Source organism: Agelaius tricolor, unplaced genomic scaffold (assembly GCF_023055355.1).
Source record: "Agelaius tricolor isolate 1412-34295 unplaced genomic scaffold, bAgeTri1.0.p SCAF_3, whole genome shotgun sequence".
Taxonomy (NCBI): Eukaryota; Metazoa; Chordata; class Aves; order Passeriformes; family Icteridae; genus Agelaius; species Agelaius tricolor.
The window spans coordinates 20,976,548-20,990,041 of record NW_027269263.1 but is presented as its reverse complement, the minus strand read 5'-3'; the positions used below and the strand labels follow the sequence as shown (position 1 = coordinate 20,990,041).

Sequence of the window (13,494 nt, the reverse complement as noted above, 5' to 3'; positions counted from 1 at the left end):
TTGTGACACCACAAGTAGCATGAAAACCATTACCAAGCTTCACATGTATTTAGGACATTTGAATCCTACAGAATCTGTATTTCAAACAAAATAACACACTGCATACAGGAGAAGCCCACTGAAATTAGGTATATCAAGCCTAACACATACCCCTAATATCACAACCAAGTACTAAACCAATTTTTCATAAATCTGTTCCAAATCTCCTTTTCTTTAGTCCTTTTCTTCTTCCCAAATCCACTTTGCATCTGAAAGCACACTGCCGTGAAAGACAACAGTCAACCTTTACTAAACTCTCCCTTTTTCAACTGTCAAACCCACCATTTGTTAGAGCTACTTAAGACTGCATCTTTTCACATACCAGTCCTCATCAAATCCTGCTATTTCTCCTAAACTAGCCCTGTTGTCCCGTAGGCCATGACCTGATAATTCCTATCTCACCTGTTGTAATTCCCTCCTTAGCTACCCACTCCTAATAAGGAAACAACAGTTAAACGTCTACACTCTCCATGCTTCTCCTTTCTACAGTAAGCTGCAGTTCTTCACACTCCAAGAGCTTTTTCAATGCCATTTCATTTGATTTTCTTAGCAATTGCACAAAGAATGCCCACTGTTCTGCAAGGAATGCATAGGCAAAACACTGTAAGTAATTACATACATTAAAAAATAAGAATAATTTTGCTTCAGAAAAGACTGTAAGGCACAACAGAAAATCATATTATTTTAATCTAATTGTTTTAAGACTAAGCTCTCAGGACCCTTGCCCTTTTCTCTGTTTTCACACACTAGACGGTAAAGTTTTAGCAAGTCACATGCAATCTGTGAGGGCCAGTCATCTTATTAACAAGCCTACTCTACCCAGCAGTCTTTTCCTGAGTGACTCAGGAGCAGCATTCCCTTTGCAGAGCAGAGTAGCAGGCTGCAGTTTGTGCGTTTCTGCACCAATCTCTCATTCTGCACACAAGCTTCTCATGGGACACACAGGCACGATCACTACAATCCCATACAAGCTTGTGATAAATCACTGCCAGCTCTTCTTTCCTCTTTTCCGCTAAAAAAGCCACATCTGCTTATGCAACTCAAGCAAACAGCTAAGAGTGAGAAAAACTCCTGTGATGTAATCTCAAACTATCAAACTTAGTTTTGGTGGTTAAAGATGACTTCATTTGACAACATGGATAGCCAGGTTCTGATTAACTGCACTTTGAATTTAAATTGTTATCCAGTCCTACAATGTTCATATAAGCCACTTGGACAATTTAGAGCTACATGAGATCACATGACAGGATTCAGGGAGGATGTCAGTTATTCACTATTTTTCACTTTTTAAACAAACTTTACATATCTGAGATACAAATGTAAAATGCTGCACTCTGAGTGACAGGGACGTACCCCTGAATGCTGGCATTCCAATGCCTGCATATCCAATTATAAACTCCCCAATAGCCTGAAACTTGCATTACAGTACAATTATGAAGCAAAAAAAAAAAAAAAAAAAAAAAAAAAAATAGGGAGCCTTGAAAAATTATCATTTTTATAAAGAAACTAGTTTTTCCAGAGAACTTGTTTTCCAGAGAAGGGCACCTGGGCCTTCTAATGTTCCTGTTCCACTGAGTAAGTTGCTTTTTCAAGTCTAAAATATCACAAAGCCCTACCTTTTGCAAATTTTTTAGCAATATTAAGCTAGTAGGTTGAGAAAATTTGCATTAGATGTAGCATGGGGAAGTTGCCTGTAGTTTGCATTTTAACACTACCAGATAAACTTACTCATAGGATTCATAGGGCGCAGGCTCTGGGGTGACTGTCCCTGTTGCTGATTCTTCACTTGAGCCTGGGGCTGTGTCTGCATCTGGTTCCCTTGATAGGTCAGTCCGAGGGCTGCGTAGGCTCTCTCGATGGAGCTGGGGTCGATCTGACTGGTAGTGTTAATGCTGGGCGTTGTCTGCTGCCCCACGCCCACAGAGCCGGTATTGGCAAGTCCCACCGCAGCTCCGCCCAGCAGCGCTGCGAGAGAGAGACACGCCGAGTTAGAGAGGAGAGCCGAGGGCAGCCAGAGAGGCCCAGCAATACAGGAACAGACAGAGTGCACTGGCTGCCCAGAACTAAAACATCTTCTGGAAGCATGCAGGGAACAGATCTGAAAAACTGGTCACGAAACAGAGAGACAAGTTCTGACTCAACCAGCCAATCCAACTTGCTGTTTTCCCTTTGGGCTGCTCAGAGGAAATCCCACTCCTAAGTATTTAGGACACATCTGCTTGCTTCAAAGTGAAAACAGAGGCACAGCATGTCACAGAGGTTAAAGGCAGAACTGTACATACAGTTTTCCACCAGCCATTGCAACAACTTTTCTGCCCTTTTTGTTTGGTTTTTTTTTTAAGTTGTCTTAAACCAAGAAATATCTCACATTAGTCACATGAGAAGAGGCTACAGTAACATTAAGCAGGGAGGAAAAAACCCCATACAGATAACACAATGACAAAAATCTTGCCAAACATTTTGTCAGGGAGACTAAGGGGACACAAAGAGAAAGGGGAAGTGACATCTTATGCAAACAAAGAATGAAGACAGAACCAAGTATCAGGGCTGAAACGACACAACGTGCATACACACATCTATCTCCAGAAACCGTCCACCTGGAAGAAGCAGCAATGAAAAGCCAACCATTTGGTTGAGAGAGTTATGATTTGTTCACCCTTACCTTTCTTCTTGATAGAAAAGTACAATAAAGTTGCAAAGTTCTCATAAACACTAGCAATCAGAGCCAGAAAAATACTCTGAGATTAGAACAAGAGAAAAATCCTATTACCATGTTCCCAGGTTTGGGAGCATCACCACTTCCATCTGGGTGCAAGAAAGTTTAACTCCCAACATGCATTTTATAGTTTATCCAACACACAGAATTCCCCAGTAGACTTACATTGCTGATTTCTTTTGTCCCCAGCATTTTTGAGAGGCAAACATACAGGACAATCATGTCTGGTGCAATTCTTCCAGTGTGAGATGATTTGTCGGGAAGATGCGCAATGTGCCACTGACAAAGAGAAGAAATGAAAAGCATTTACAAACTGCTCCCAGTATCTCCACACGGTCATCATAAACTGGATAGAGAGCACCATTTTCTCTCAGAGCACACACCTATATCAACAGAAGTCAAAGTATTATTTGAAATAGTTCAGCACTAACTAGCCCTGAAAATGTAGCCAGATTTCTTCTAGTACTATTGGCTCAACCAAAGCCTACTCAAAAACCCCACGTGATACACCCAAGCCTATGTCTCCATGGCTTGAAGGAAAACTCCATCTAGGCTCAGGTAACAGGCAGACTGCGCCAAGCAACTGAGATGTCAACAACTGGCACAATCCAGATGAGCCAAGGCTATCAAAAAGGGAGATTATATTTTAGTGGGACAGAGAGAGGTTGCAAGTGCCAGTAGCAGTCAAATTCATGGCTTGGTATTGCTCAAGATTCATCTCTTCAGTTTAAGGAAGACAGGTAGACTCCTATCTGCAGATTCCTTGTTTATGTCTACCTTTAAAAAAAGGCAGAATCCAAAAGATTTTACCATGAGTTACAAAGTTAGGCAAAAGATTTTCTACTCATCTCTTTGTTGTATTTTGTCCCCTCTAACTTACCTAAACATTTGGAGGCTCAGAAGTTGCTTACAATTCCCTGCAGAATTTCTCATTTCCCAAGTCACCCACTAGTCCACCTCTTTCTAGGAGCCCTTCTCCTCCCCAAAACGTGTACTACATTTACATAACCACTCCCCCACTCACCTTGGCAAGATTTGCCAGCCTGACAGTGTGTCATGTGGTTCAAGACATTCTTCATGGTGCGGCAGTGCGGGAGGTTGCACTGCCGCACCTCCCCGTTGGCCTGCTCTCGCCGCTGACACTTGTGAGCATGCAAGAGGAGAACCAGCTGCTGCTGGATGAGTTTGCGCTTTTCTGGATCTGCTGTTGGTGCTCCAGACCCCATTCCTTGAGAAGCTGCTGGCCCCATCCCAGCTTGCTGCACCTGGGGAGCCTGCTGCTGGCCCTGAAGAAGGCGAAAAAGAAATTCCTGGAAATAAATCTATTTTTGAAAAGAACTCATTTAGCAAGTAAACAGCATATAAGAGAAAGTCCAATAAGAGGAACAACATCTACTAGATTCTCTGATTAAGGAAACAGCCCACTTATGTGTACTTCTGGAGGACTCATTAAAAATGCCCCTTAGCAACAGTCCTAGCAATTCTCTTGCCAGCCACAATTTCCTCATATCACTCTGCACTCTATTAGTCCTAGCTCTTGCCTTATCAATAGCCAGCAGACCTTTGCACACACTCACAGGTTAATTTGCAGTGCTAGACCAACCAGAAAATATTAACAGCATTTAGATCTCAAATCTCATTTTGGATGCTAAAACTTGCATCCACAACTCCTGCATTAATGGAAGAAAGCACATTTTAGAATGAAAAGGGTTTTCCCTCACAGTAGAAGGTATCTCAAGTTGACTGCTCCTAGAAAAGGAGAATGAAAGGCGAGTTCTGGGAAGTTTTTAACCTTTTTCCATCAGCAAATTTGCACATAAGCATTCAAAACAAGCATCTCCTAGTCTCTGCTAGAGATGAAGCACAGCTTCAGGATAATAAACACTACAGAACTAATGTCAGGTATGGCAACATCTAGTTTGTCTTCTCTGCTTCTGTTTATTTGTTCAGAACTCTTTGCATTCCTTTCAGGTGACATTTGAGAAATACTCAAACAAGAGAGGCTCAGGTACTCTATATTGCTTGTATCACTACAGTTTAATGGACCTTAGTTTCTAATTGACTCTTCAGGTACTACAGGATGTTTCTGGAGATCTCCGGATCTTTAGACCCCAGCTACCTGTATTTCTAAACCCCAGTTCCCCTATAGCTCTTGACTACTAGCATAAACCTTTCATTTGACAAGGTGACTTCACCAATTAGTCAGGCTCCCAGGGTCTGTGCATCTTCCAATATCACCATAACTCCCTTGTTTGCAGCCTGGCATTCTGAACGACAGCTGAGACAGCAACAACTTTAAGTGCCTACGTTCAGCTGGGTACCAATTTCAAAAGTTTTATGCTCTGCACAGAATACAAACTTGACAGCTGGGGTTCTGAACAAGTTTTGGCTGCTTTTTTATTGATGCATACAACCAACTGGTTTGCTTGTCTTCCAATGTTTCACGCTCAACTTAAAAAACCATTAAATAAAACTCACAGGATGGAGCTCTTCTTAATTTAAAGGTATTAAAGTTAAGAAATGGTTTTTCAGCAACAGTTAGTAAGATCAATAGATGGACCCTCCCAGGGGGCATGTAGAAGTGAAATTTGAAGCAGGGAGAAACACAAGCTATGTTCAGAAAAATGAATTTGTTTCCTAAATTTAAAAAAAAAAAAAAGAGAGAAAAAAAAGAGAAAAAAAAAACCAAAACAGTAAGACATGTAAGACATGTTGCATGTCATACCCCTAACCAATTTAAACTTTGAAAATGAGGCATCAGCTTTAAGCTCAAGCCAGGGAATCTAACATTAAGGCACGTGGTGAGGCACTGGCTTTACAAGCTTGGGTCATCCACTTTTCCTGCCATTCTTACTTCCCCTTTCCTTAAGTCCTGCTGCAGTAAGAGTGGAGGCAAAAGGGAAAGGTACCAAGGCTACTACAGTTGCCAGGGAAACACCTCCAGCATCAGGACTGTTGTGCATGTTCCTGTAATTCACCAGAAAGAACTCACCCTGGGGTTCCTAAGCCCTATCACAGGTAACCCATGTTCAAAAAGGGACACCTTTCTTTACCAAAAGCATCAGCGAGTACAAGCAGGAAAACAACTCTCCAGACAGAGATACTCTGAGGAGAAGGGGCCCAATTCAGCAACAGCAAAGAAAGGATGGGACAGGAGAGCAGGTGTCCCAACAGGTTGCAAAGCTCATTTCAATTAAGGAGCTCCATTCCATTTTCCCTGTTAACAAGGTTTGAAGGCCAAAAAGTGGAGGTGCAGTTTATCAACATAGAAAGCACAACTCTCCCTCATATCAGTCCTAAGGGTTGAAACAAGTGTGTTCTGTGTCGATTCCAAGTACATATTCACCCTGGGTAATACAGCTGCAAAATCTTACAATGTGGCAAGACCAGAGCATATTGCTCCTCTCTACCACAACATTTTCTGAATATACCTTTCATTCTACTTACCATGTTAGGCATTCCTGCCCCAGGAACTGGTTTCTTGTCCATTGGAAACTGTGGTAAGCTATTCTGCAGTCCAGCTTTATTCTGCATCTGAGGGCCAAGTCCACTGGCTCCAATCTGCTGCCCAGTATTTTGACTATAGGGCTGACCATAAGGGCTGGGATTGCTCATCATTCCCATCTAGAAATTAAAATGGTAAAGTGTTCAAGTAAGATAGTTTAAATTCTCAATGTACAAGGCAAATTTATACTTCAGAGAAGCAAGAGCAATCACAGCCATGAGCTGGCTGCAATGCAACACTGCTCCTTCATGTTCACAGATTTACCCATCATACAACATTACCTTCTCAACTAGACAGTTCCTGTAAACACAACAAAGCCAACTTCACAACCTTTGAGATCTGACTGGATGGAAGTGGCCTGATTATTTCTTTACAAAATTACTTTCAACAGATTTCTCATTTCACCTTTGTGAATTCTACAAATTTTGCAAATTTGTACCATGGACTACATCATTCTTCAAGACTTGAGTTCTCCTCCCTGCACTTGTGCAGGCTCCAAATGGAGACAGATACTATCTTCATTCATATCAGCACAGTTTATCCCCAAAACATCCTATCCAACTGCTAGCACCCCCACAGCTTGTCTCCAGACAGGCATAACAATCATTATCAGTACACAAACAAACATTTTCAATTTAAGAATACATCACAGTCACAGGTAACATCTCACAGTCACACCAATTCATTTGCAGTGCTAGATGTCAAAAGAGAGGACAGGTAGAAATTCTGTAAACAAAACAAATCTATTGAACCCTTCACCCACAGGGGAAATAGATTCATGTTTCATACAAGCCATATGCATATTCAACAGTTTTAGCACACCAGAATACATAATTTGTTGTCTTGGAACACTCAGAACCTAAAGAACAAGAAGCAATCTTGCCAATAAAGTTCTTTATTTGCTGATATTTTTTGCCATTCCTTGCATTCCCATTTATTTTCCATGGGAAATTTGGCCTTCTAGGACCAAAAGAATTAGACATAGAGGACCAGAAAAACTGGAGATTTTTCTTAAGATTACCAAGTTCTCACTATTACTCAGGCAGGATCTTCAAGGAGCCATAACTCAAAAACAATGGCACAAAAATACTTTAGAGGGCTGTGTTGCTTCAACTCACATTAGCATTTGACTAGACAATGTTCAGTCTCCTTGATGCTTATTGATTCAAAGCATTTTCCTGCATTCAAAGAAGAATATAACTCCATGGTAGGCCTGTTTCTAATCACTTCTACATTGATTCTCAAAGTATCCTCCCCTAGCAGAAACACCTTGTTTCTCTCACCAAGCTTCTTCACCCTGCACTACAAGTAACCAACATGCTCTGAGACTACCTGCAATTAGCCACACTTCTCTTTTTCAGGCTGTAACAACCTTCAATCCACTATAATAGCCTTCAGTTTGCATTTACAAAATAAGGCAGGATCAAACTCAAGCTACAGGAAAAGGAAAACAAAATTCACTAAAGAACCTGCCACTTCAGACATCTGATATGCACAAGTGAATTCACTTGAGGACAGCCCTCCTCCTCCACACATAAGCAATAACCATAATCACATAGCAGTAATTCATTAGAGAGCAATGAAAAGAATCTCTACACATGGCAGAAAAACAAACTATGTAATGATCAAGCAGAACTAAAAGCCTTCCTTCCCACTGCCATGTCTCGACCACAATGAATACACCTATGGTGACCAATGAAGCAGTTGCTGCCAAAACCAGGACAGGTAAGACCCAAAGCCGTCCTTCCTCTCCTTCAGACTAGTAGGGTCTTATGTGCGAGTTAAGCTGAAGGCAAAGGGAGAAGAAAAGCATAAGGAGTCAGCAAGCACACTTTCAGAAATATCCCCCATCGTCATTGCTGCCTCCAATTGACGAGCAGGTTTTCAAGGCTTAGTGAAGGCCTGACAGTGAGAATTAGTCCCTTAAGAAAACAAGCTATGTTTGCCTGTAAGATAGCCTTATCCTTCTGAGGGAATCTCAGAACTCCAGAGAGAGTTTTGAAAGCAAGGACATCCCCAAAACCATAAATTTCAGAGCAAAGCTTTCAAGTTCATTAACAATCACAGCTCCCAAAGTCAGTTGACATCTGAGAATACACCAAAGCACAGACAAGCTGGCTATTACTATCACCAGCCCCATTTGACTTATGCTGCTATCAGCCTTAAAAAACAAAAAAACAAACCAAACACTCAGAATTAAAGGCTAAAGGCATGTTTTCACAACTTGGTGTCACAGGGAGAAATCAAGACACCCAACTCAGACAATTGGAGACTTCACACACTTATTTCAAAGGGTTCAGAGTAACTGTGGCCTTGTGAGCCAGCTCTGTCCTGACTACAGGGTTAGAAACTAAAACCTAGACTTAAAAAGAACACTTTTGCTATGTCACCCAAAACAACTTTCTAATGAAACTCACAGATGAGGTTTCACCCAGCCAATCAACATTTATATTTGCAACAAAGCTGAACACAAACTTTATGTGAAGCTTCTGACTTTTTCAAATTACTCATAAAGTTGGCTCAGCACAAGGATCTCTGATGCTTTCTCATGCATCAGCCACTGGCACTGTTTGGGGTGCAAGACCAGCCTCCTCCAACAAGGCTCTCTCCATGGCAGAAACACAGGGCTCCCCCCTCCACCCTGCTCTGCCAAGGGACCTGGCAGCAGAACACCACATGCCCAGCTCAGCCTAGCTGCTCCTAATAGGGGTAATACTTTCCCATTTCAGGTTACAGGAGAAGCAAAGACCTGAGGAGCTCAGGCCAGGTTGACAGGCAAGCACACCAAACTGACTCAAAGCCAGACACTCAAGCGACACCTAAGATACTAAAAACCAAATTCCTCAAGGTCTCCCTGAACAAATCAGCAGCCATTACTTGATCCAGGTGAGAATGACACCTGACAGATCCTCAGGTGAACCTCACAGCAAAGCCCCCCAGTTCTGCCATCACAGACTAATCTGACACCAACCACCTGCATGCAACCCTAGAATGAGTCAAGAGAAACATCATTTGGGAGATTCTGCACCTGGGACAAGGTGGCCTTGTGATCCTGCACAAGAAGGAGCATGCTCATGTTATTTGCTGTGACATGTTGAGAAACATGAATAAAAGAAAACATGTAAAAGAAAGAAATGTATGGCCTCATAACTACATAATGAAGATCAAAATCCTGTTTAATTGTATCAGGAACCAACAACCAGAAAGACTGACACACAGTTCATCAGGGAGGGGACAGTTCATTTGGGAGGGGACAGATAAACAAATGCAGAAGAACCAGCGAAAGAAAGGAAGAAAGGTGGTGTTAGTATCACTGCATAGGAGAAGTACAAGGCTTCATCTGCAATACAATGCAAAAACATACATGGCTTAGTCATAGCTACAAGTCAGCAAGTACAGCCTCTACTTATGCTTCCTGGCCACCACTTTCTTTCACCTTTCCTACTTCTCTTCATATTCATCCAAAGTTTTTCTTTCTCTCCTCACCTCACAGCTTCCACTTAATTTCATCACATATGCAAGAACTTGCACACAAGGAAGAACAGACAGAAGTTCCAATTCACAGTAAAGAAGAAAACAAGGAAGATCATAAAATGATGATAATAGAAAGCAAAGGTAATCTCAAATGATTCTACCTTTTACTTCCACAACAGAAAACAACTTGACTTTTCTGCATCCAAGGGAAGCAGGGGCTGTCAATACCAGAATGGTGAAAGGTGTGCATTTCTCACCACGGATGACATGAGTTCAGGAAACATTCTAGTTTACAAGTAGCATCAGACAGGGCTGTTCAGGTACTCCCCCCATCTAAGAGGAGTAACTACAAAAGCAGAGGAAATTCCCCAAGATTTTATTCTAATGTCATGAAACACATATATCTTCAGCTCAGAAGAAGGTCAAGTGACTAACTCTGCTTCTAGTTTTACTCTTAATAGCATAGAACACAATTTGAAAAGAAATACCTGCTAAATAAGTAGCTATATAAGTATGGACACAGACATTGCAAATATTCTACTGTTTCTCTGTAAGAACAACTGCATCATTAACATTCTAATATTTGAAAGACAGAGAGATGTCTGCATTAGTATTGAACGGTGACCAGCTTTTAGATTTACAAAGATAACTATAAGCATGGAGACGTAAACAAACAGAATTAAGTTTTAATAACATTCTTTCAAAGAATCCAGAATTCACAGCATCAACTATGTATACCTCTACCAGGGAAACCGCAGTGCATGGTCTAGTTTAAGGCTATACTGATGATATCCACTATCTTTCCATATCCACAACTTCACAAGTGAAAGTTAATTAACTTTCCCCAAACAGGAAATTTAGTTTAAGTAAATTCCAGCCGGGTCTTTAAAAACAAGAATTTACTGTACAACACTTCCTAGTGCCATTCTACTGACTGGTAGAGCACTACCGAACTCCAAGCATACCCAAACTACATTTTGCCAGTGGTGTCTGCTGCATTCTTTCCAAGGACTGCTATTGATTATTTTTCTTTGCACTTATCTGAATAGTATTTTCAGATGCCTATTTCAAGACACCAGCATTATGTCACTGCTATTTCTGCAAGAAACTACCCATGTCACTCCAGAAACTTAGACTCACTGCTTCATTTTTCCCTCATAACTAAACATTCCTCTCTTACTCTGGTATAAAGAGAGCAATTATTCTTTTTTTTCCACCTTAGTTTACCAAAGAAGAGAAAGGCAAGGACTGGAACTCACACTACCCTTTGAATGCGTTAATGTACTTGATCATATGGTATGCTCAGTAACAGACTGAACAGTATAGATACAATTACCTGGTGAATCAAATAGCTACTGAAAAACAGAATGGCAACCAAGAACACTGACCACCTATCTAAAATTAGAGACTGAATATGCTAACACTGGGAAATATATGATGCTTTTATTTTCTTAATCTAATTTGACAATTTGACAGTGACATCTTCAATCTCTTCAACTTTGAACAGAAATTTATTGTTATGAAATTTCTTATTGTTCTACTTAGAGGAAGTTAAGGAGATTCTGACAAATTATGTTTGTCTTTGTAAAATACTGCCATTGAATCTTCTTCACAGAAGTTAAACTGATAAAGCCAATAATAGCAGAGAGCTTTGCACTTACTGAAAGAGTAAACCAAGTGACAAAGAATTACTACTGGAACTAAATGTTTCAAGTGAAATGCTCACATAGCAGAGGTAGTAGTAATGCCCTTACTAATCTGAACTGCCTACACATCCACTGCATCAGTGGAGTAAGTGAACATTTCTTGAATCAGACAGGAAATATAAGTGACCTGAAGGTCAGGTCTCTCACTCTGTGGTAGAGCACTGCTATGACAGAAATGCACAGAGCAACTTACACACAGAATACCCTCTTTCCCTCATACGAGGATGGACAAGTAAGACCCTGACGAGGCACTCTCAACAGAACCCCGTGGAAGAACAAACCAAAGGTTTTAACTAGATAAAATTCCAAATGAAGAACAGTTCAAAACCAGAAACATGAATCAGCTTTTAGCAATTCAAGCTTTGCAATAAGTTACCTGTTTACATTTAAATCAAAGCTGTAAAACAACCTAGTGAAATAAAACGCATGAAAAATACTTCAATCATGACAGAACCCAAGCATTACAAACAATTTCCAAAACACTATTTCAAGAGTAAAAGGCATGTCTGTTATCCTCTTAACTTGCACAAAACCAAGCACATAGAAAACAAAAAACTATTCAAGAACACAAAACCTGTTACAATTTCTTTGCCTCCAAACTCCTAACACTTCCTTTCAGGGCAGACTTCCACAGGCGTTTTTACGTCTGTACTGTCACCAAAGTACGATTCACTCCCTCCTCTGACAGGCAAGATCAACTCCTATAAAAAAATTCCCTCCCTAATATAGGGATACTAGCTTTCCAAATGATGAGTATAACCTGGACCTGAAAAACAATTCAAATCAATTCTTTTTTTAATGACCACCTGAGTTCCAATTTCAGTCAGGTTTAGTTTCTCCACACAGCCTGTCATGCAACTGGCACAGAGACAGCATCCAGGCAGAACTGCTTCTTCATAAGTTGGTGACTGCTACCATCAGGACAGAAAACTACAGGATGGAAGCATCAGATTGTGACAGAACAAGTTTATGAACAGAAATAATTTACAGAGACATTTGGGATTTCAAGTCCTAAAAGTAACATGCACAACTAGAGAAGGTCAGAAGTACATAGATAATGAGCAAAGCAAGTGTTCCACTCTATTGCTCGTCAATATTTTGGGAAGAGAGGAAGAAAACTTCAGTAACTCCACAGGCTAACAGAACAAAGCAGAAACATAACCAATTTCACTTTCCAAATGGACTAGCCCCATGGAGTTCATATTTGCTGTTAGAAGAGCATAACATTCTCCCTCCCAATTATTCAATGTCAAAGGAAACCTAAGTTATTCCCTACAAACCATTGCACAAAAGACGTCCATTTCACTGAGAAAGAACTCTCTGAAGCAACCCTCCCTGTTGTACTGCACTAAGTAGTTTATTTAGTAGTTGTTCTGCACTGGGTAACAGGAATTTTGTACTGAGTGTGGTATGTCATTAGATTATTCCCCCTTCCTCATCCCATGGTTTCTCCCCATGCACTCCTTCCTACACCCTGGTGGTATCCTGGCCCCATGGATCCCCTCCCCTCGCCCCTCCCCAGTGGCATCCCATTGGCCACGGTCCTCTTTCCCTGTCCCCTTTCCCCTGGGGGACAAAACCCCACTGCAGGTAAAAGTTCGGCCTCTTTCCTGCCTGGGGGGTCGCTGTGGCCAGCAGTGTCCCATCCCAAGCCAATGAACAGGATACTCGCTCCCACGTGGGAAGAGCCTTCTCGTCTTTTATCTTCAGTCCATGCAGGTCTGTGTGGGCCTGGGCTCCAGCCAGCCGGACTGGACCCATACAAAGCCCAGAGAACCATGGATTACTGCACCTCCCGTCACCTAAAGGGGCTGCCTTTGGCAAGCTAACATGATGAAGTTGAACAATCATAGCCAAAGCATCTCGTCTGACTTTTTTTTTCTTCCTACTGAAGGAGAGCTTCTGGATAATGTGCATTTTTTGCAGCAATGAAGGAAACCTACAGAAGTTATTACACCAACTCCCACTTTAACAGCAACATGCTACTAAATTTACCAATTAGAAAAACTGGCTTTTAAAAACAACTGCTTAAGGTCGTCTGTTTTCATCTACTT

The 13,494-nt window shown here is 41.2% G+C and overlaps 1 protein-coding gene across 1 annotated transcript in view; it reads right to left on the bottom strand.

Annotated features, from left to right (window-relative positions):
- The window catches only part of EP300 (E1A binding protein p300), a 61,787-nt gene that overhangs the window by 30,146 nt on the left and 18,147 nt on the right, over window positions 1-13,494 (bottom strand). The window contains exons 3-6 of the mRNA XM_071422980.1: window positions 6,203-6,379; window positions 3,780-4,041; window positions 2,921-3,034; window positions 1,768-2,004 (exon numbers count right to left, since the gene is read on the bottom strand). Coding sequence (XP_071279081.1) covers window positions 1,768-2,004; window positions 2,921-3,034; window positions 3,780-4,041; window positions 6,203-6,379 — 790 coding nt within the window. The remainder of the gene's footprint in view (window positions 1-1,767; window positions 2,005-2,920; window positions 3,035-3,779; window positions 4,042-6,202; window positions 6,380-13,494) is intronic.